Below are 24084 nucleotides of genomic sequence, written 5' to 3'. Positions count from 1 at the left end.
GCGTGACCTGCAAAGTGAAGTTCTCTAAAATCTGTAAGATGTTATACCAAGTCGCCTTAAACCTCCAAGGCACCGCATTAGACCGAGTATTCAGGAGGGAGACAACGTAAGTAGAGTCAGCTTCAATCCATAATTTGTGCCACCCACGAGCATTAGCAATTTGAATCGCGGAGATGATAGCCAAAAGCTCAGCTTCAAAGGCGTATCCCAACCCACCTTTGAAATGAAAACAGCCCTGCACCACATTCCAGTTGTCACGAAACACGCCGCCAGCCGCTATGGTGCCCGGCGCTCCCAACGCCGATCCGTCCGTATTCACTTTGATCCAAGGAGCGACCGGCGGCCACCAATGAACCTCCACAAACTCCGGAGGCGGAGCACTCCTGGTGTTCACTCCCACCGCACGTAGGATCAGATAGTCCGACCAACTATTATGCATGTGGCCAAGTTTGGAAAAATTATAGTCCATATCTTTGAAAGTAACTTTCACCAGATAAATAATACGACGCGCTTCAAACTTCTGATTTTCAAAGATACAATTGTTCCTCTGTATCCAGATAGCCCAGAGGATTGTGATGATGCCAGCTTTCCAAAGATTGCCCACGAGCGGACTGAGATTATGACGCCAAGCTTCCACCAAGAAGCTATGAATATCACTAGCCTGCAGACTTTGCGTGAGATTGAACCAGCTAAGAAATAATTTGGAATTTTCTGTTCCTTCAATATAATGTCTCATTAATTTTCTCCATCACACTTCAATTATATCTTGTTTTTCAAAATTATACGAAAAATAATCACTAATTTGATTTTGATTGCTATATTAAATACTCCCTTCGTTTCCAAAAATTGTAGTTTTATTACTATGTTCGTCCGTCCAATAAAATCATAGTAATGTATATCTCTTATGTTTTAAATTAGATTTAGTCTCACATTTACAAAAAAAACTCAATTGTTTAACGAATTAATTTTGGTAGCTTTTTTTCCACTTTATACATATTTCTTGATTATTTATTAAAATTTGTGTATCAAATAACACTACAATTTTTGTGGACGAATGCAGTATTATTTTGAAAAATCAAATTAAATTAAGATTTAATAATTTTACAAATTAAAGTAATGCACGTTATTATTTGCTCAAGCATATATAATCACATTTTCAACACTTTTACATGCGTTTAAATTTTTCTATTAGGACAAAAACTAAGTAGTTATCTAAAAAAAAAATATGATATTTATTAGTATTATAATAATGTCGAGTATATAAATTGCATCACCAAGGTAAAATGGATTTGAATCATTTGATTGCCTAAATACAGCCCAAAAGTGGTTTTAAATTTTATCAACAAGAGTAGCCCAAAAAACAGGGTGTCAACTGATGGGCTGGAGCAGGGTTTCTAGCCCAATAGGCCTGAACGTAGTCCAGTACAACAATTGCTCTGCCCGACTGGCCCAAATTCTGTTCCATTAATTTTTTGGTGATTCTATTCATAACCTCATTTTACTCTTTGTAGTCTCTAATTTAATAAAATATTACAAATATTAATAAAAGGGTAATTTTAAGCAGCAGCTCCGAATTTTCTCACTATAACTTCTTATTTAAAAATAAAAATAAAAATAATTATAATTGTATTATTATACCCTTATAGCCCCCATTTAAAATTTATAATAAATTAATAAGTTTACAAAAATTTAGTTAAAAAAACATTACGTAAAATCTCTTAGCAAATAATTCTATAACCCCTTTCCTGAACTAGTATTAAAAATACTAATAAATAATCCTAATAATTTCATCAGTATATTACCAACTCAAAATCTCAAGAATATGATTTTTGTATAAAAGAAATGCATAGATGCAGTAAGAAGAAGATGAAGAAACTGATAGACGGCAGGAAGCTCCATTACTTGTTTCATCTTTCCAATCTTGACAAAATTACTGTTGTAAGAGCTTGTTCAATGAACAAATCCCTTAGTGATCATTTCACAATAAATTCTTATTGATTCTTTCATATTCCCAATCTTACAAAATTCTTCCTCCAAAATATTACAGGTTACTGCATTTAGCTTTAATTCATGTAAAGGATATATTTAATTCATGTCATGAATTAATTATTGTCTATTTTAATATGTTGGCCATATGTATTCATAAATGAGATATTGTTAGGGACCCGCTAAATACGTCTAGAACGTCACGGTCCTTGATATGCCACAATGAGATTTGATGTTAAAGTTATAATTGCAATCATTGTCGTCAGAGTCCCGTTAAATGGGTCTATGACATTAAAGTCCTTGGTATGTCACCGTGTGACTTGAGGTTATGAATATTATGACCATATGTGTTACCATATTATTATTTTGGACAATTGTGCATAAAGTCTCACACCGAGTATACTTTGTATGCCCGTCCCATATTTAATATCTTCAAGTTTTTAAGGTCGAAAGCGCGTGAAAGGTTGAATGACAGATCAAATATTTTGAATTTAGTTTTACTTAAAGATGTTATATTAAATAAATAAAGTATTTTAAATAATAATTTGTTATACGATTTTTCACATTAACTATTTATAGATATATATTAATTTTTCGCATAAATATACTTTTAAATTTTAATTAGATTAGGGTGTTACAAGGTGGTATCAGAGTAGGTCTACTTTCCTGTAGACTCTGCAAATTATTTATGCATAAAAATTTTAAGAGTCATGTGCGACAAGTCATTCGACCACTACGCGCTTCAACTTAAAGGTAAAGGTATTTTAAATTTTAATTTGAATAAATTTTATGTTGTTAAATTTAATGTTTAATTTATTTGTAAGGTACATTGAAAATAAAGATAAAATGAAAAAAAAAATTAAGAGCCCAAGTGAGAAGAGTCCCATTATAGGGAAGGGGCTCAGAAATGGTGGGGACCATTTAAGATCCCCTTAAGGGGCTCTCGGCTAGAGATACTCTTAGGGTGGGACCTTTTCGATAAAATAAGATTTATACATAGAATAACCTAAATGGTGATCTATTCATAGCCTCCATCTTATACATTATAGTCTCATATTTAAAATAAACTAAAATATATATAAATTTACTAATTTATTTTAGGGTAAATATCAGTTTTTGGCCCATCGTTTGGGCGTTCTTTTTAAAAATATCTCACCCTAAGCATAATTACAAAATAGTACCCATCGTTTCACTTTTTTCTTATTTATGACCCGTAAAAATAATCCGGCAACTGGTATATGACGTGTTCTGGCCAAGTGCCAACATGGCAGACACGTGGAATTAAAAAAAGAAAGAAAAAAATTCATGAAAATCCACGTAATAAAATAACACAACTCTTCTTCTTCTTCCCATTCCCCTTCATTCAACCCTAACTTATTCAACCCACCGCCATGGCCGCTGCTCATCGCCGCCACGACACTGCTATCCTGTGTCGTCGTGTCCCTGCCCCCTACCCTGCCCTGCAGCTCCACTCTTGTCTCCTACCCCCTCTTGGCTTGTGAAACATAAAAAGTATAACACAAATTGCTCCTAAACATCCATTAATAGCAACTCGTGATATACATCTGCCAGAAAAGTAAAGAATTCATCCCCCTCTCACCCCCAAACAAAAAAAACGCAGAAGGTTCTCAGCACCTCCAACAAGGTTTGGCAAGGATTAGATGAGTATTAAGATCATAAATTGTTCGTCTTTGTATTTGGCATGCTATGAAGCCGCAACTCAACCTCCAATCAAATTGTTCATCTTTGTCTTTGTATTTTACTTCACGCAGCGCCTCACCATCGCCCTGCTCCGCCCTTGCACTTGCCTCGCCGTGGATCTCCCATCCAACGGCATCCAGCTCAGCCCCTCCGCCCCCTTTAACATCACGAGTAGCAACTGCATCTTCTACCTTAATTTCTCTTATTCGATCCTCAATTTGCCCTTCAACTGCACCTCTGCCATGCCTACAGCAACGCTACGGCCAACCCCTTCCGGGCCGGTAGGTCGACCACTGCGTACCAAATCTGGGTCAAGGAAGAGGGCTATTGAGCCTATCGGAGCTTCGTGAACCTCGATCCCGTGCTGCCCGTCGACAGGTGGCCGCAGCCCGCGGTGGAGCTGCTGTGGTTGTTGCCGCCGGAGCCCACTTGCGCTGTGCAGGCGAGGAGGAGGAGGAGGTGGAGGTGGTGAGTAGCGGAATATATGAGTATTTTTCAGAGATAATAAGAGTTGTGTTATTTTAAATACGTGGATTTTCATTAATTTTTTTCTTTCTTTTTAATTCCACTGTGTTTGCCATGTTGGCGCTTGGCCAGAATACGTCATATACCGGTTGCCAGATTATTTTTATGGGTCATAAATAAGAAAAAAGTGAAACGATGTGTATTGTTTTGTAATTATGCTTAGGGTGGGATATTTTTGAGAAAACGCCCAAACGATGGGCCAAAAACTGATATTTACCCTTTATTTTATAATTCATAGCCCCAAATTAAAACTGAATTATGAATGAAATACTCCCTCCGTCCACTAATTGATGACCTAAGGGAGGTAACGCGGATTTTAAGAAAAAGTGCATTATTTATTAATTTAGTGGAGAAAGGGACCCACAAAGTGTATTGTTTATTAGTTAAGTTAGTTGAGTGGAAAAAGTGGTCCACAAAGTGTATTATTTATTAGTTGAGTGGAGAAAAAATGTAGTATTATTTATTTGGACTCACCAATTAAAAAATGTATAAATAATTACTAAAAATAGGTAGAACATGAATTGGTGGACGGACCAAAAAGAAAAATAGGACATGAATTGGTGGACGGAGGGAGTAATTAACATTGGTAATTCCTAGAGTTAGGGTTTTGAAGATAGTCAGATGGGTGTTGATTCTCCATTCTTTGTCTTTCGGTATCGTTGTGCTTGCTCAGAGCAATAAAGGTCTTATTTGCAAGATGAAGATGGTGGTACTTGGCAATCACATTGCAAAGTTTTTGTTTTTAATAAATTAACAACTAAACAATTAATTAAAGATGTATCAAGATGGACTCGAACTCGAGACCTTTAACCTTAGATATTAACCATTTTATCGCTAGGTCAACACACACATTCATCACACTGCAAAGTTTGATTCATCCTATGATTTCCATATCTGAAAGAAACCAGTAAATTTTCCTTTGATCAGTTTATGTATGCAAGAGTCAATTTTTAAATCAGTAAATATCATGAGAAAGAGTAAAATAAGTTACTCCCTCCGTCCCGCGAAGCGTGACCCACTTTCCTTTTTGGGTTGTCCCACGAAGCTTGACCTGTTTATAAAAATAGCAAAAAATTTACCCTTTATTCACCTTTTCACTTTTTCACCTATCACACTTAACACACAAAATGCCAATTTCTTAATTTTCGTGCCGAAAAGAAATGGGTCACGCTTCATGGGACGGAGGGAGTATTTATTAGGTGTTTAATTTGGAAGCTATGAATTATAAAATAAAATAATTACTTTTATTAGTACTCCATTGTTTAAATATAGAGCTATAATGGTTAAAATGTAAGCTATAAATATAATCTCCCAAACAAAAAATGTGAAATAGTGGATGTTAAGTGTCTTTGACAAGTGTTGTTGGATTGGACCAAAAAAAAAATGGCTGTTGAGGAAGATCAATGTAGCTGCCAACGTGGCTTAAGTCATCAGCTCACAATTCTTGATTGGGCCATTTTGTGGGTGAGCCCAAATGCGGCCTGCCCCGTTTATGACTTATGAGTAGTTTGAGAATATAATTGCTCCATTGATTGCGCCATTATTCACTACTAGGATGAGATAGGTATTTCTCCATGATTATACACCGCAGCGAATTTATTGTTATAATTCACTACCCTACGCTGCTTTTTATTATTTCTCCATTAATTACTACTTATTTCAAAAGGAAAATTAAATAAATAATGAATTAGTGACAATTAATCAACATTATTAAGATTTCTTCAACAACAACAAAAACCGCCTTCTATTTTTGTCCTATTTACATGATTTTCCAACAATGATTGAAATATTACGCCTTAATTAGGGACGAACAAAATGTTTGGAATTTGATTTTTTTGGATTATTGTTTGGATTCAATATCTTATTTTTCAAACTTCGGATTGTTCGATTTCAAAATTGAACAAAATTGAAATTTGAATTATATATTGTTAGAGTATTTTCATACTATATTCTATTTAATTGTCATTGAGTAGACAATAAGTGTATAAAGATTTTATGATCAAACTTCGGATTGTTCGATTTCAAAATTGAACAAAATTGAAATTTGAATTATATATTGTTAGAGTATTTTCATACTATACTCTATTTAATTGTCATTGAGTAGACAATAAGTGTATAAAGATTTTATGATCTGGATTGAACTGTTTCTTTGAGAGTTGCTTCAAGAGTTCTACAGTCTGTTCCTTGTTGGGTTGCTTCTTCGGTCTCATGTTTCTGGCAGCCTCTTTCCCTGCGGGATTTTGAAGGAGTTTCTCTTGGATCTATTTATGGATATATATCTACTAGATCTTTTGTTGGCTTGGGAGTCCTCATTCATTGGGTTTCATTGAACCCTAATTTGTGTCGCTGCAACTGGATCGCTTTATGGGCCGTCGCCTGGAGCCCAACAAGAGCCCAAACTTCTTCTAGGGTTTGGCTATATATACTTGATGAAGGGAATTCGTTTTTGCTGGGGATTTTCGTTCAGATCAGTTCTCACGATGTAGACGTGAATTATTACTCCTGCTAGGTGTCCCCCCGGACTTGGTACCATCCGTAGTACTTTTCTTGATATTGTACTTTTCTTTTCTCCTAACAGAAGAGTGTTTGTGAGTTATACACTTGAGCGTACATTGTACAAGAGTTATTTACTCTTCTTTATTGTTGGTTCTTGTTTCTCGAGGGATTAGGTGCGCCTAGAAAGTTAGTCGTTGTCTAGCTTTCAGTTATTCACCGTTGATGAGGTTTTGGGAAGATGTAGAGGCTAAGTAAGAGGGTGTCTTATTGTGTAAGTCCTTTGTAGATCTTAACTTCATATAGTGGATGATTTTCCCTGGGCGAGGCCCCCCAGACGTAGGTTGTTTAACCGAACTGGGTTATCATTCGTTGTGTTCTATCTTTCGTACTCACATTCATTGTTACGACGCATCTCACCACATTTTGTATGGATTAGTTATTTTTTCATATATGATATTAATTTTATTTAAATGATTAAATTTGATTTCAACCTTTTTTGGGGTTGTTTTTAGTATTTTCAATGGGGATCATTTATTAATCTTAAACTTGGGATAGTTTGGTTTGGGTTGTTTTCGAAAACAAAAATTAAACATTCGATTTTGAGAAAAACGTACATGTTCACCTCTAGCGTTAGTCGGTTTTCCTCTATATACGTGCCAAAGATAACATATAGAGTATTTTATATATTATCTTTTGAGATAATGAGATATAAATATATCTTTATGTCATAAAATTATATTTCCTTCATACATGAATTATCTTTTTAAGAGTAAGCGATATGAATTTTAAGGAAAGTTATTTATTTGATTAGTGAATAATGATGATAGTTAGAAAGAGATTATTTTAAAAAGTGGTTGGCTCATTAATAATAATATGTATAAATATATGAGAATAGTAAGACTGATAATTAGTAAAATTAGTTTTAAAAATAAATTAAAAAAATATTTTATAAATGGACGAAAATAAAAAAATAGGAAGATATTTTTTGTACGAAAGAAGTAGTGTATTACTTTTTTCGTCGATAAAAAAATATTCTAATTTAATGAGTGAAAAAAATGACTCATAAATAAATGAGTGAAGAAAGAGATTCACAAATTAAAAGTAGATTATGATAGTAGTATTTTTTTATGAATAGAGCACAATCATAAATTAGGATATTTTAACGTGGACAAATTACAGTACGTTCAAAATGAAAGCGCGGAAAAAAGACTCCTTTTTGTGTTGTGGATGTCACTAGCAATAGCAAAGAAACAGTAAGTATAGGAGTAGTAATAATAATTGATGAATTTTGTTGGATAATAATGATGGAATTTAATATTAGCATGGATTAAGGAGAAAAAGGTAAAGTGATATCCACCTTTTGAAATTTCTTGAATTATCAACCTGCTGCTGCTTCAATCTTCTGTCTCTTCCTCCACCTCCCACATGCTTTATTTTCACACTCACTCACTCACAACACTCTATATAAATACCCCTCCCTCACCTCTACTCAACTGAAGCCCTAGAAATGGCGCTGAAGACTACTGTCTTTCTCTCTCTCTCCTTTCTCTACACAGTTTCTGCTTCTTTCGAAGGTACTTCAGCTTTACCATTTTCCAAATTAACTCTGTTTCACATTCTCTCTGGTTTTTTTGTTATTGAGATAATTTGTGTCTGTTTTGAAACAGGGCTGCTTCCCAATGGAAACTTCGAGGAGACCCCGAAGAGCACAGACATGAAGAAAACGGTGCTCCAGGGGCGTCACGCCCTCCCCAAATGGGAGATCAGCGGCCTGGTCGAGTACATTTCCGGCGGGCCCCAGCCGGGGGGGATGTACTTCGCGGTGGCGCACGGCGTCCACGCGGTGCGCCTCGGCAACGAGGCCTCCGTCTCCCAGCCCATCCCCGTCCGGAACGGCTCCCTCTACGCGCTCACGTTCGGCGCGTCGCGGACCTGCGCGCAGAACGAGGTGCTGCGCGTGTCTGTGCCGCCGCAGTCCGGCGATCTCCCCCTCCAGACGCTCTACAGCAGCAACGGCGGCGACACCTACGCCTGGGGGTTCCGCGCCACCTCCAGCTCCGTCAAGGTCGTCTTCCACAACCCTGGGATGCAGGAAGATCCCGCCTGCGGCCCCCTCCTCGACGCCGTCGCCATCAAGGAGCTCACCCTCCCCACCGCCACTAAAGGTCCACATCACCCATAAATATCTTTTTAATTGATTAAAACAACCATAAAAGTTACCTATTTTTACCTTGAAATGATAAAAATTACTCCTAGATTTGAAGCTTCATCTTACTATTCCATGTTACATGACTATTGTGAATCTGGCATTAGTGAAAAATGCAACTGCTCTGTTCTATCTCTGCAAGTTACTTGAGCATTCGTAGAAAATACATTAGTATTTCATGTAGACTTAACCTTCAATAAAAGGGTAAAAAAGAAGTCTTTAATGAATATAATTCATGTGCTATTTTGTAAAAGGTGAGTATTTTTTACTCCCTCAGTTCCACTGAGTATGGATGTGCATATTAAGAAAGTGTTGTTTAAATTGTAAGTAAAAAGGTCCCACTTATTTTAAGACATAAAATAAGTTTTGAGTCTTTATCAGTGGGATACCTTATTCTATGTTTGAGCCAGAACAGAGGAGTATATTTTATCTTTCAAGATGAAAAGATATCATTTTCATTTTCATCTTTTTAATATTATCAGAGTTTAAGTGGGGAGAGAGTTATCCAAACTCATTCATTCTAGTTTCTAACTTTGTATTTGCAACATGAAGTAGTAATGGTAGAAGAGCTGAATCTGTCTTGATCTGTCTCAGCTAACCTGGTGAAGAATGGTGGATTCGAGGAGGGCCCTCATATCCTGTTGAACTCCTCCCACGGCGTGCTCCTCCCTCCGAAGCAGGAGGACTCCACCTCGCCCCTCCCGGGGTGGATCATCGAGTCCCTCAAGGCCGTCAAGTTCATAGACTCCAACCATTTCAACGTCCCCTCGGGCAAATCTGCTGTGGAGCTCGTAGCCGGGAGAGAGAGCGCCATAGCTCAAGTCATCAGAACCGTCCCCAACAAAGCCTACAGCCTCAAGTTCGCGGTGGGGGATGCCAAGAACGGGTGCCATGGATCCATGATGATCGAGGCGTTTGCAGCCAATGCCACCATGAAGGCTCCCTTTAAATCTCAAGGGAAGGGCAAGTTTGAAGGGTTCAGCTTCAGATTCACGGCGGCGTCGGATCGGACCAGGTTGACTTTCTTCAGCTCGTTCTACCATACAAAGGTTCAAGACTATGGAAGTCTGTGTGGGCCTGTTCTTGATCAAGTCGAGGTTCTTCCTCTTAAGATGTGATCTGTGAGAAGCAATGCTTAGTGTTTTTGTAACTGCATAAACTTCTTGTCTACTGCTTTCTTCAATGCCATGCCACATTTCGAATATATGTCTCATCTTATGCATAAATTTTCTTGTTTAGTAGTGTTTGATACCACAACACAAACTATTAGAAAGGTCAATTTGGTTTTTGAAAAAAAAGACATTGTTTGAGTAATAAGCTTACCACTTCAAATTTAATTTTGGTCACATTAGTTTCGGTTTATGTATTTATACCATAATTTTTTAAAGTAGGAAAAAAAATTCAAAATTAATTAATAATTTATGAATTTACAATCAATTCATCCTTCTTAGAAGTTAAAACAATACTTAGACAAGAAACTGACAAAAGTACCGAGCCTTGTTGCTTAATGATATTGTATTAATCTATAAAACTGTAAATCTCAGTCCTAACCTCACTCAATTAAATTTTTAAAATTTATGGTTTAAGAATTGGTGGATGGAGGAATGAGTGAAATAAAAAGAAAAAGACCGAAATCAATGAGATTTGGATAAGAAGGGAGAAAGCAGATATTTGAAGCGAATGTGTGTGTTAATCATGACTTGGTGAGCCAAATTCAAAACAAGAAAGCACATGCATAATGGAGAAAGGAGGCAATTAACAAGCTTAGAATGAATATAAAGAATTCAGTTAGGGGAGACTTGGATCTCAACCAAGAATCTTTGAGATAAAATATAGTAGTATAGTAGAAATGCAACAAAGATATACTATACTAGTCTTTGATTAAAAATGAGACAAGAAGAAGACAATAATAATGCAGATGTTTAATTAGATTTGGAGCATAGCGAAACCTGCTTGAGATAGATAGACATGATAAAAGCATGGTGCTCACGATTAATTGTCGCTTGGCACTTTGGCTACCAGAAAAATAATTGATGCCATCATTAATAATTTTACTAGCATCCACATTGTAGTTTATTGAGAAACAAATATGGCTGCAGTTGAAAGCTATTCACTTCTTTTCGAGGGGAATACAAGTGATGGTATGGTTAGTGAAGAAAATTATTTCTAAAAAAAAAAAAAAAAAAAAAGTAAATATCACTTTAAACCCCAAATTATTTTCACACTATCAATTATATTCAGAACTATTGAAAATAATTTTTTAAACCTTGAACTATCAATTTTGTAATTATCCATTTTTCATCCTTTGAATTTTTAATGAATAATGCATATAATCATGTCGTTTTATATAATATAGGTCAAAAAAAGAATGATTCTAAATACATTGTAGTATCCGGTGAGTCACGTCAAATTTTTGAAGTTAAAAAGATGAACGAATGCTACAATTGATACAAAATTGATAGTTCAAAGTTTTAAAAATTATTTTCGATAATTCAGAATATAATTGATAGTGCGAAAATAGTTTGGGGTTTAAAGTGGTATTTAGCCAAAAAAAAAATGGATTCAGCTGGGGAAATTTTGTAGAGTTGATTGGAGCATTTTGTGAACAAACAAAATCGGGGTGTTGGAATATTAGTGTGTGTGGTATGTAAACCACGCATTACGTATGGGCCATGAACTGCTCGGCCTGCTCAAGTCAAGCACATAATATATGTAACTCGTCATCTGGGCCAACCAAGTTATACAATGAAGCACATAAAATAAAGTGTTAATAAGCAAAAATGCCCTATTCCTTATGTTGTATATGAAAAATGCCCTATTTTATAAACTTAAGCATTTTATGCTCTAATTATGTAAAGTACCTATTTTACCATTTGTTGTTGATGGGTTTCTTGGTTTTCTGTGAAAGTCTTACACATTTGATCGATTTGGCAACTATCAGTCATAAAAGTTAACGATTTGACAGCTATCAGTGGAGAGTACATATGACCGGTGGGTGGCTAGATCATGTGTCCGTTCGGGCGGACACATAATTTTACTGGCCGGACACATGATCTATTCTAGCCACCCAAATCATGTGTCCGCCTGGTGAAATCAAGCGATGCAGAGAAAATACCAAATTAGGGCATTTGCATATTGATTGCTATGAGAAGCGTGAGTTTTTGTCGAAGGAGAAAGGTAGAATTTAGATAAAACGAAATACAGACATGAGAGAAGGCCACGTAGGACAGAGAATTATTGTGGAGTCTCTTAGATGTATCCCATTGTATAATAGATAGATGGTAAGCTATATAAATTGTGTATAAAATGATACAATATGAATACGAACAAATTATTTTTTAAATATATAAGTACTAATAAATTATGATTGCCCTTATGCGTATCATTAAGACATGAATTAGAATTAATATCTCCACTTTAATCACACACACATATATAATATTACTTAAAAAAATACATAAACTACGTAGCTAAAAGAGTGGATTTTGAAAATAGCCACTTTTATATAGTAAAAATAAATTTTACCCACTAATATAAAAACTTAAAAAAATACCCACAGTTACCATTTTACCCTTACATATAAAATTTTTACAAATACCCACGAATTCACAACCAAAATAAATTTTGGTTGTGAATTCAAGTTTTAAAACTCGAATTCACAACTGAATAACAAGTATTGGTTGTGAATTCAAGTTTTAAAGTTTGAATTCACAACTATAAAATAACAAGTATTGGTTGTGAATTTAAGTTTTAAAGTTTGAATTCACAACTATAAATAATGTTAGTTGTGAATTCGCGTGAATTCACAACCCACACTATTTCAAGTTGTGAATTCACAACCGATAAAACTTGAATTCACAACCAACATTTTTTCAAGTTGTGAATTCACAACCAATTAAACTTGAATTCGCAATCAACACTATTTCAATTGTGAATTCACAACCAACGCCGATAATTCAGTTGTGAATTCATAAACTTTGTTGTGAATTCAAGAACATTTGCACAAAATTGAGCGATTTTCATCAATTTATTCAATCAGTGATCCAATATACTTAGTATTCAATCAAAACAAAGCTTATACAGTTTTTGATATTCCATTAAAAATAAAATTAATGCTGAGCAACATTGATCCCTCCGCCGAGTACGCGGCGAGCAAGCGGAAGCGGCGGCCGGCGGGGATGCCAGATCCGGACGCGGAGGTGGTGTCGCTGTCGCCGAAGACGCTGCTGGAGTCGGATCGGTACGTGTGCGAGATCTGCAACCAAGGGTTCCAGCGGGATCAGAACCTGCAGATGCACCGGCGCCGCCACAAGGTGCCGTGGAAGCTGCTGAAGAGGGAGATGCCGGTGGCGCGGGCGCTGCAGATCCGACGGTGATGCAGATCCGGGGCGGCGCGGCCGAGGCCAGGCTCTGCTGGACGCGATCGGAAGCAGAAATCGAGACACAGAGAGAGAAATCGGCGCTGAGGTGGCGGCGTGATGAAGGACGGCCTATGGAGGGAATGCGAACAGTCGCCGGTCGTCGCTACGTCCGACTCGGACGCCCCTCCCCCATCCGTCTCTTCCCCCTTCAATTGTTCTTTCTATTTCTCAGTTTCAAAGCAAGGAACACAAAAGAAAAGCCCTAGTTTTCTCTTCCAGCTATATTGCCGCCGCCACTGCAACTGGAAGGCCGGTGAGATTCGCCGCTGCTTTCGACCTTGCTCACTCTTACCGATTGAAGAAACGACGAGAAGCGGTGGTGAAGGCAGTGGCTGTGCCACTCGGCGGCGGCGCCGTTGAACGTCGACGGCGACAGCAGGTGCTGAGAGAGAGAGACGGGGGTCGATCGAGAGAGAGAAAAAGAGAGAAGAGAGAGGACGTGTGGGTAGAGAGAGAGAGAAGAGAGAGTGAGAAATGAGGGAATGAAAGGAAATTATGGTTTGCCCATTTATATATAAGGGTAATTTAGTCCATTCAATAAAAAAGTGGGTAAAATTTTAAGTTTTATTTTGAGTGGGTAAAATTTATTTTTGTTATAAGAAAGTGGGTACTTTGATATATTAACACTAGCTAAAACATGTCTTAAATATAATCATATTTGTTATATTTAAGACTAAATTTTTAAATGTAATACATTCAGTGTATGTATATATATATATAATATTAAAATAGATGTAATAATACAAATAAATTTATAAATGTAATTTGAAATAATAAAAATAATAAGTGCCATCGGAAATCCAAAATAAAATCAAGTAAAATAGTCATTTTGGCACTTATGGCACTAATAGTGTCATAAGTGCCAACGAAATTCAAAATAAAACTAAGTAAAATGGCCATCAGCACAAATATCAGAAACAACAACATCATTTAAACCCTAAATGGAACATCTAAACCCTAAATGGATAATCTAAACCCTAAATGGAACATCTAAACCCCAAATGAATAATCTAAACCCTAAATGGAATATCTAAACCCTAGGGGGAAGTGTGCACTTATGGCACTTATGGCACTATTAGTGTCATACGTGCAACACAGATCAGATCAGATCAGATCTGTCGATGGCTGAAATCGAAGGAGGTGAAGATCAGATCTGCCGATGGAGGAGGCGGCGCAACGATCAGATCAGATCCACCGCCGTCACCTCATCAGATCAGATCCACCGCCGCCTCATCAGATCAGATCTGCCGCCGCCGCCTCATCCTCCGCCACCTGACCGACCTCCTCCACGCCGCCGATTTCAGAGGACCGGATCTCCTCCACCGCCGCCGCCTCATCCTCTACTCCGACAAAGTCTGCCCAAGCCGTGAGAGCTCCGGCGAATTCTCCAAGCTCGGCGCCGCTGGAGAGAGAGGGAGATGAGAAAGAGAGAGGAGAGAAAGAGAGAGAGAAGGGTAGAATAGTTATGACATACAAAAAATGGCCAAAATTTATGTTTTTTCAAATAGTTGACAAAATTTGATTTTCATTCTTCATTAGGGCCATTTGGGTGGATTGTTTCTATATATATATATATATATATATATATATATATATATATATTTGTTTATATTAGTATATGTACATTTTAAGAGTAATAATATAATATTTCAAACTAATGTATACAATAAATCAATAATTAACAAACTTAAACATTGGCCCAACGATCATGTCTTGGATCCATTTACTTATTTGAATGTTTTAGGAGTATATCTTAAACTGATAATGCTTACATCTAAATTGAATTGATGCGTCGTCTCCCCACCCCCAGTCCTCCTTGCGGCCTTGCCTGCTTCTTTTCATCTTTCGACAACTCCCCGGCCTCGACCCCATCCCCACACCACCAATCCGCTGCTTCTCATTCTCTTTCAATGTTCTGGTGCTGCAGTGCTTTTCAGGAAAGGCGCCCAAGTTCAGTAAGCGCGTGATGTGAAGAGTCGTTGGAATAGTTCGTCTTGATTGAATTAAGGTGGGTGATGGAATAGTTCGTCCCGATTGAATTGAGAATGCTGTTTAAATCTGTTACACCCTTCTGTTTTCCCCCTAATTTTGATCCATTAAAATTTAGGTGTTGTTATATTTCTATTTCCTTTTTTCATTTAATAAAAATTTTAACTTTATGTGTAGTATATGTGTGTGGATTTTAGATATAAGTGGAAATTGTTGATGTTGATCTCTCTCTTTTGAGATCTGAAACAAAGATTGAGAATGTCGAATGAATTTTGTTGGCTTTGATGTTGAAATACACGTTCATTTAAATATGTTATAATTTTGGAATAAAAAACTGACAATTTTTTGGTGGAAAATTGTTACCGTTATACTGCTCTTTTATACTCCTGCCGTCCCATTCCAATAGGCTCATTTTCTTTTTTGGGATGTCCCATTCCAATAAGCTCATTTCTTTTTTTGGTAAAAAAAATTATACTTAATTGGTGTGGACCACACCACTTTACTATCACTTTACTACTAAAAAGTAAGTTTTCTTAATCTCTGTGCCCAAAAGAAGTGAGCCTATTGGACTAGGACCAAGGGAGTATATTATATAAGCTAGTCGGTAACCCGTCGAAAATCGACGGGGGTTTTCGATGGGGATCTATTAAAACATAAATATTTGTAATTATTCAATATATTTTTTATTTGATGAATTTTTTTCACTAAAACAAAGCATTTAATGAATTTGTTTTAAAGTAAAAGATGCAATATTTATTTGAAATCGACCTAAACTAAATGTCTATGTAAGCAAAGTTTTGATCCAAAAAATATTAAAAGAAAAGTTGCAACAATTATTTGAAACGTGATTTGAAGTCATAAATCAAGCTTATCACGTACGAAGCTATCAAATGTTAAATTCCAGCAAAAGACTGAGAGACAAAAAAAAATCCAAGCAAAAAATAAGAAAAAAATATTTTAAATAATATCGTTAATGACTTAAAACTTTTAAAGATTGAATAAAATATTAAATTTGCAATTACCTCATAATCTATCGAAAATTTCATCATACACAACGTTAGTTGTTGTGTTTTGCGTATGATCACTTTCATCACATACTAAAATCTTTAGACCTCTTTTTCTAGTGACTCTTTGCCACGTAGAATTGCTCATGACTAAAAACTGGTTTCGGTAGGTATAATCCTACATTTGATGTCATAGCAAACAAACACTCACAGGGAATTGCCTTATCTGGAACCGAATTGAAAATTTAGTGAAATCTGATGAACTCATAATCATAGGTGTATAAGACTTGATGTAACAAATTATGAAAAACAGAAAGCATGTATGGTGCATATTAAGTATGATGCATGAATAAATCTTATATCAAAATGCATTTGTAAATATATATTTATACAAACCTTAATATAAAATCTTTAACTTCTTGAATATCAGGGCTGATAAAAAATCTGGTTGGGTGCTTCATCGTGGAAACTTTGGCTACACCTAAAATAACATTTAAATTATTAGCAAAGCTTTGTAAAGTTAATTTAGTTATATATTAATAAATGAATATTGTAAATGATTAATAACATATGAAACTCTGAATGTTGATAACATAGTAAATTGTAAATCTATCACTACTGGTTCTTTATCCTCGCTTGATATGCTTTCCATGAATATTTTGAGTTCATCGGCATATGATCCCCACAATACGCAAATTACTCGTGTGCCATTGTTACATATATAATTAATAACATAATTAAAAATAAAATAAAAAATATTAATCATTATTCAACGAAGAATTTAGAAACTTACTCTGAATCAGCCAATGTTATGTCACACTTCTTAGCTTTGCCATGCTTCATTTATACACAATCTATCGCAATATTTTTTCAGTTTTTACCTCCCCAAGAATATCTACAAAATGTAATTTAAATCCAAAATTAAAACTAATATTAGGAAATTATAGAATAAAATAATTTTTTTCTATAATATATTATACTTACACAATACCAATTCTGGATCATGTGAATGGACATTTCGAAAAATGGATGAAATCAAATTCATTCTCAGTAATATTCGGGTATTCAGTTGATTCAGAAACGCTAAAATCGATTTTCCACTCATGATTGATTTTTGCATGCTGAAAGTTAGGCTTGTTTTTCAGTACTTGAAAGTTTTTAATAACTGTTATTTGTCCCTCTTTAAGAAACTCATGAAACTTTTTCTTGAACCCTATTGAGACGGATGCTTGAATTTTGTAGCCCTACATAATAAAAATATGCTATTGGATAGTATAAATTGAAAATTAATAATTTTACAAAACTATTTATTCAATAAAACTATGATAAGACTTACGCATTCATAAGCACAAAATTCCGACCACCGCATTTTTATTTCGTATTTTTTGATTGATGGCATTCAAACGAATAGCTTCATTATTCGTCGACATTTCCTATATTTAGAGTAAGTAAATCAATTATCAAATATTATGCTATTATTCACATGAGTTACAAAAGTTACATAATCTAAAACAAAATACTCTCCGTTCTTACTGAACTTGCAATACAATCATTAGAGTGAAAGAAATAGCTAGGATAAGATACAACTCATTGCAACAGCAGAACTCTATATGAATCTCAAAGAAACATGGGTCATAAAGCTTATTAAAGTATTATTGCCCATTGAAACCTCAAGGCCTAATTAAATAAATCATGATCTAAATATCATATCGCACAAAATAGAACCTCAATTTTCAAAAAGTAATCAGAAAGATGTGGATTTGGCAATGAATTTTTTTAAAAATAAAAAATAAAAAAATCGAGTCTTAAAACTTGCTAAAGCAATAAAATCGACCAATAATACACACAATCAAAGCCCATTTTCCCACAATTTGATTACACAAACCAAAAATCCTACTGATAAAGATAGAATCCAAAAAATAAATAACTGAAATTAGAGAGCTCAGCTGTGTCGCGTGGATCAGTGAAGAGCACGAGAATAAACTTGAGAAGAAGAACAATCAGTTCTCTGCGGTGCAATTTTCCAATATCAAACCTATTCCTATCAGTTCATGCATAAAATACATTTAAGTGAAGAAACAATCTATAAGCATAAAAAACTTGCCAACCGATGAGAATAGTTGAGGTTAAAGAAATAAAATTAATTATACACCTTTTTATATATAGATGAAATATAAGATTATCAATTTGACAAAGAATTATACTTTTGATAGGATTTATCTATATTTGAGTCTATCTATAATTTGTTAATAATTATGATGTTGATCAAATACATGTTAATAATTAAAATCAAGAGAAAGAGATGAAGATGATAGGTTCGAATAAGTCATCCCTTGTTAATAGGTTGATGTTAATTCATTATTTTAACAGTTTAGTCTTCAGGTTAATAGGTTCGAATAAGTTATCCCTTGCGAAAATTTAGGTGTTGATGTTAATTATTATATGTTTGAATGAAATAGAATATCATAAAATTATATAATAATAAAGTTTCATGTAGATATATAGTTTTATTCGTTGTATAGAATTTGTATTATCAGTCAAATTTATTAGTGGTGTCATTTTCCTTTGAGGTGGTCTTGGGTACAATCGGGTGTACCGTACAATCGGGTTGCACGCCCTCACTTAGACCCTGACCCTCATCCTGATCCGAATCCGTATCCTGACCCGAACCTTATAAATAACACTATTTTGGGTGCGGGTCAACCCGATTGTACGGTACACCCGGTTGTACCTAAGTTTTTGTGTTTTTCTTTTTATTAATTCTAGCATTGTCTTATTCAAAGAAAACATGGTCTTTTATAAAATTAAAATGTATGAAAATTGATAAGTATGAATGGATTTGTGTCTAACATAAAAAAATAACCTTTTCCATTATGTCTTTTATAAAATTAAAATGTATGAATGGATTTGTGTCTAACACAAAAAAATAACCTTTTCGATTATGTCTTTTATAAAATTAAAATGTATAAAAATAGATAAGTATGAATGGATTTGTGTCTAACACAAAAAATAACCTTTTCGATTATAATGAACTAAAAATCAACGAACTAACAATCATCATAATTTGATTATGTTTATCGAAATTTGTTGATTAAAAGTTTTTAAAAAATAAGAATGAATGAGAATTGAGGAAAATTGGAATGGAGTGATTATACGACGCCATATAGGATAGAATTTATTTTACTTTATATATACTTTTATTTTATATATATAGATATAGATTTTATAAATTATTTCTATTTCTATTTTTACGCTTGGAGTTTTATTAATCATTATTGACACGTCACTAATTGCAATTGCAACAAAGCTTCGCGGGGTATCTATCCTCTGACGCCATTCTTCCCAATTGTATAAGCAGCTCTTGAATCCTATTGGCTGAGAGCTCGTGGCGGCATTCAGCGAGTGCCACGTCAGCGAAGAGGCCGAACAATCTGGATTTTTCCCCTCCCCTCCCGCAACCTATTAATTCTGGGGCCCCTCACCATCCATAAAACTCCTAAATTTTGAATTTTTTTTTGATGAAGTGAAACTCGTTGTTGGTTGCAAGAATTTGAGGAACAAAACATGAAGAACCGATTCGCATTACCGCTGATTGCCGCCGGAATTATGTTTCTTCTCTGCGTAGAATCCAAGAAAACCGACCCCTATAAGGTAACGATGCTACTCCACCACCACCAACGGCAGGGCTTGCGTTTTTGATGATTTAGGGCTAAATTGACGGAGAGAAAGCTTTTTAGGACGAGTTTTAGTTACCTCTGTAGAATTTTGCATTGTAATGCGACATGTTTTTTTGCCTAGTAAGGGAATTTGTAGTGCGAAAAATGTATGATCGGCTTCTTCGATGAGTCACGTGAATGTATGTATGGGAATAGGGCACAGTAGGTCTTTTGGAAAAGATTTTTTAGCGTACATTTTCTTTGTAGTTTGAATAATTCATTTGGTGCTAGTCGTTGCTTGACGTTCGAATAGAAATGGGGAGGGGGAGAAGGTGCCACAGTTTAACAGTGTAAAACCTTGACATTTGTGTGGAAAGATTGTGTTATGTGTAGCAACATCAGAATGCAGAGGGAATTTTCACGCTTTTGCACAATGTGCCGGATGATGTTCCATGGTTGATTATTAGGTACACTCCAAATTAGAGAGCTATTAGGGATTGTTTTTCTATATAGGATTACAATTTTAATATTGCAAAGAACGAAAAGGAGTTCTGACTATGTTTTGATGACTAGCTACTTGTGCTAGCTGCAGGAATATATGAATGGTACAACAGGGGATTCTTATTTTGATTTAGCGCTTGTTAGATTTATGTTCTGCTTCTGAGCAAGCACTGTATATTTTTTTTATTTGCCTTCTAACAATTGAATCCTTTGTCAGGTGCTTGGGGTTGATCGAAATGCGTGTAACCGAGAAATTCAGAAAGCCTTTCACAAGTATGTGTACTTTGCAAGATTCAGATGGAATATGGTTTTTGTATTGTTAATTATTCATTGACAAATCTTGTATGCATTTGTTTTCCAGGTTATCTCTGCAATATCATCCTGACAAAAACAAGAATAAGGGTGCCCAAGAAAAATTTGCAGAGATCAATAATGGTATACACTTCACATCTTCTTAATTTTAGGCTTCTGCGTTGTTCTTTTTTTTTTTTTTTTTTTGTGGGGAAGGGGAAGGGTCAGTTTGCTTGATGATCTTGCTGAGGTATTTTATCTTCATCGATGTTCGATGTGAGCGAACAATCATCCATACAAGAACATTCGGTCCTAAAAATTTGTCCAAGCACACCTTCATGATGGATATTGCATATTTTATAGTCTTCAATTTAGTTTAACCGAACGTCAAAGGAATGTGATTGTGGAAGTTGTCTGGGACTGAAACAATCAAATAAGCAAGTTCTTGTTTCAGATTTCCTTTTATCTTCGAAGCAAAATAGCCAATTAAACTCTACGTTTAACATGAATATTTGGGTTAATTGTAATCTTCATTTTGACTTGAGGTGCTTTAGTCTCGTTTGTGTGCCATGTAACAGCAAGATTCTAGGGAAGTTATTTTATAGTTCATATATCTTCTCAAGTTGGGGTAGCTGTGGAAAATCTGACCTTTCCTTATTTCCTGCTTTCTTTAGATGCTTAATCTCTCTTGGATTCCAAGTCATGCCGTTTGAATTTTTTTACAACACGTCCTGACGCTTCTTCACTTGTTTTCAGCATATGACATCTTATCTGATGAGCAGAAAAGAAAGAATTATGATCTCTATGGGGATGAGAAAGGTAATCCGGGATTTGATGCTGGAGACCCTAGACAGCAAGGCGGGTATTCCTATTTCACTAGTGGTGGACCAGGACAAAGTGGGTTCAGTTTCACACCAGGTGACTGGCAGAATATGGGCGGACAAGAAGGCTCAAAATCATTCTCATTCTCATTTGGAGGTCCTGGTTCTGGCGGTGGTTTTGACATGGGTGACATATTTTCTAATTTTTTTGGTGGGGGTATGGGAGGAGGCAGCCAGTTTGGTGGTTTTGGCAGCTCAGGCAGGTCAAAGCAGGGGAATAGACAATCATCGAAGAGCATACCATCTGTGAACTCCCAGCTCTACAGGAAAGAGATAGTTGATAAGGGGATGACATGGCTCTTATTAGTTCACTCATCCAATATACAGGAGATCCAAATTTATGAATCTGTTATAGAGGAAGTTGGCAACTCACTTCTGGGAGCATTGAAGGTATTTGGTCATTTTCTACTGCACTAGGCCTTGTAGTTAAATACTTCACGTGTGCTCAGGTTTATGGGTTCTCTTGTGCAGGTTGGAAGTATAAATTGTGGATCTGAGACATCCTTGTGCAAGGAGCTTGGTTTATACCATCGCAGAGAACCTAAAATTATTGTCTACTCATATGCATCTGGTGAAAAAGCTTCTTTGGTGGAGTATGGTGGCGACTTGGATGTAAGATCCCTCAAAAGTTTTTGTCAAGACCATTTACCCAGATTCTCAAACCGGATCAACTTGGATAGATTTGATGCTGCATCTGAAGGTGGAAGGTTACCCAAAGTGTTGCTTTTGTCTACTAAGAAAAGCACTCCTGTTATCTGGCGAACAATAAGTGGCTTATATCACAAGCGTTTCTCATTCTACGATGCTGAGGTACTTTAGCTATAGAAAGATACATGAAGATATGTTACTTTGTGTTTCTGAGATGTTCGCGTACACTTGCACTCCTTATTTCTTTAAATGGATTAATGATGTTGGTTTTGCTAATTTACAGGTTCGTGATGCCTCAGACCCGTCTTTGAGAAAATTGGGCATTGATTCGCTTCCAGCCATCGTTGGTTGGCTGTCGAATGGGGAGAAAGAAATTCTCAAGTCTGGTATATCCGTAAAAGACCTGAAGTCTTCAATTCAAGAGCTCAGTGGCTTGCTTGAAAATTTCGAGAAAAAGAATAAGAAGGCTTCTGTCCGAAAGGATCCTAGCGAATCAGGCATACCATTGCTTACCACTTCAAATTTTGACAACATCTGTGGCGAGAAAGTTCCCGTCTGCTTGATCGGTGTTTTCAAGTCATCAACAACTCGGGACAAGTTGCAAAAAATCTTGCAATCTGTGAGTTCCTTAGTTTCATCTTTCATGTTACATTTATACATAGATTTGATTTTCGTAGATTTAACTTCAGCTGTTAGCAGTCTGAACTTCCATTAGAACCAAATTCACTTTCATCCGTCTTGCCTTTCACAGATCCTACTATGCCCTTGCAGCAACGTAGAGCTTACACGTTTATGAATCCCATCTTCTTAACATTTGATTTCTTGTACAGGTATCCCAGAAGTCATTTTCTAGACGACAAAGATCAACATCTGGCCCGAGGGACTCGGTCTCATATGCTCTCTTGGATGCATCAAAGCAGCAAGCGTTCTTAACTGCCCTCGACAAGACAGGGTTCAAGTCCTCGGAGAAGCTCCTGTTGGCCTACAAACCAAAGCGAGGCACCTATGCCGCGTCTCAGGGCGAAATAACCGAAGAAGCAGTCGAGAGTTTCGTAAGTTCGGTATTGAATGGAGACGTACAATTCTCCAAGGCAAGACAGAAGCCTACTCTAAAATGATCCGAGGTGACAGGCCAAATTGGTAAGAGTGTTAAAACCATGTATATTAATTATTATATATACCTTCGCCCTCAATTGATAGGATAGTAAATTATGGCCAAATTCTACTAAAAAGTTTGGTTTGCACAAGTTTTAGTACAACTTTTGCGGAGGCTTAGATAGAAACGAGAAAGTATTACTTATGTATGCGGTACATTTGTATATAATATAATTTTGAGTTAATCTTTGGAGGTCAATACAATTTCTTGTTTACTTCCTCTCTCCTAAATTAATGCTTAATTAGTCGGTTTAGTCGATTTTTTTTGGGAACTATGTAATATATAGTTTCAATAGTAATCAAGTGATAGCCCAGACGTACCAAACATCAGTTAATAATTCCTTGAAATAAATTTAATAAGTTGTATTCATGTACAAGGCTCCCACAATCCCCTATACTAATACACACGCACAAGTCCATATATGTATAAAAAGTCATTTTTTAATGTAAACATGTTCTGATTTTTTGCTATTAAAAAAAAAAAAAAATCCTACCACATGATGCACAAATAAAATAAATTACGAGATTGGAATATTATTTGCAAATATATATAGAGAGTTTTTTACTACCAAATTTTATCTCTTTCTTTTTCTATTTTAATTAATTGATGAAAAATATTCAATA

The 24084-nt window shown here is 35.7% G+C and overlaps 2 protein-coding genes across 2 annotated transcripts; both read left to right on the top strand.

Moving 5' to 3' along the window:
• The first annotated feature begins 8037 nt into the window (after nt 1-8037).
• On the top strand, nt 8038-10118 carry LOC131022312 (protein DUF642 L-GALACTONO-1,4-LACTONE-RESPONSIVE GENE 2-like). The gene is made up of 3 exons (XM_057951758.1): nt 8038-8282; nt 8376-8873; nt 9509-10118. The coding sequence occupies exons 1-3, from the start codon at nt 8216-8218 to the stop codon at nt 10030-10032; spliced, it is 1089 nt and encodes a 362-aa protein (XP_057807741.1). The 5' UTR covers nt 8038-8215; the 3' UTR covers nt 10033-10118.
• Nucleotides 10119-19686: 9568 nt separating this feature from the next.
• Nucleotides 19687-23680, top strand: LOC131022311 (dnaJ protein ERDJ3A). Its single transcript, XM_057951757.1, has 7 exons — nt 19687-19979; nt 20703-20758; nt 20847-20920; nt 21533-22047; nt 22129-22467; nt 22589-22924; nt 23136-23680. The coding sequence occupies exons 1-7, from the start codon at nt 19893-19895 to the stop codon at nt 23421-23423; spliced, it is 1695 nt and encodes a 564-aa protein (XP_057807740.1). The 5' UTR covers nt 19687-19892; the 3' UTR covers nt 23424-23680.
• The last annotated feature ends 404 nt before the right edge of the window (nt 23681-24084 follow it).

This window comes from Salvia miltiorrhiza, chromosome 4 (genome assembly GCF_028751815.1).
Source record: "Salvia miltiorrhiza cultivar Shanhuang (shh) chromosome 4, IMPLAD_Smil_shh, whole genome shotgun sequence".
Lineage (NCBI taxonomy): Eukaryota > Viridiplantae > Streptophyta > Magnoliopsida > Lamiales > Lamiaceae > Salvia > Salvia miltiorrhiza.
The sequence above is the reverse complement of the archived record's forward strand: the minus strand, read 5'-3'. Positions and strand labels throughout refer to the sequence as shown.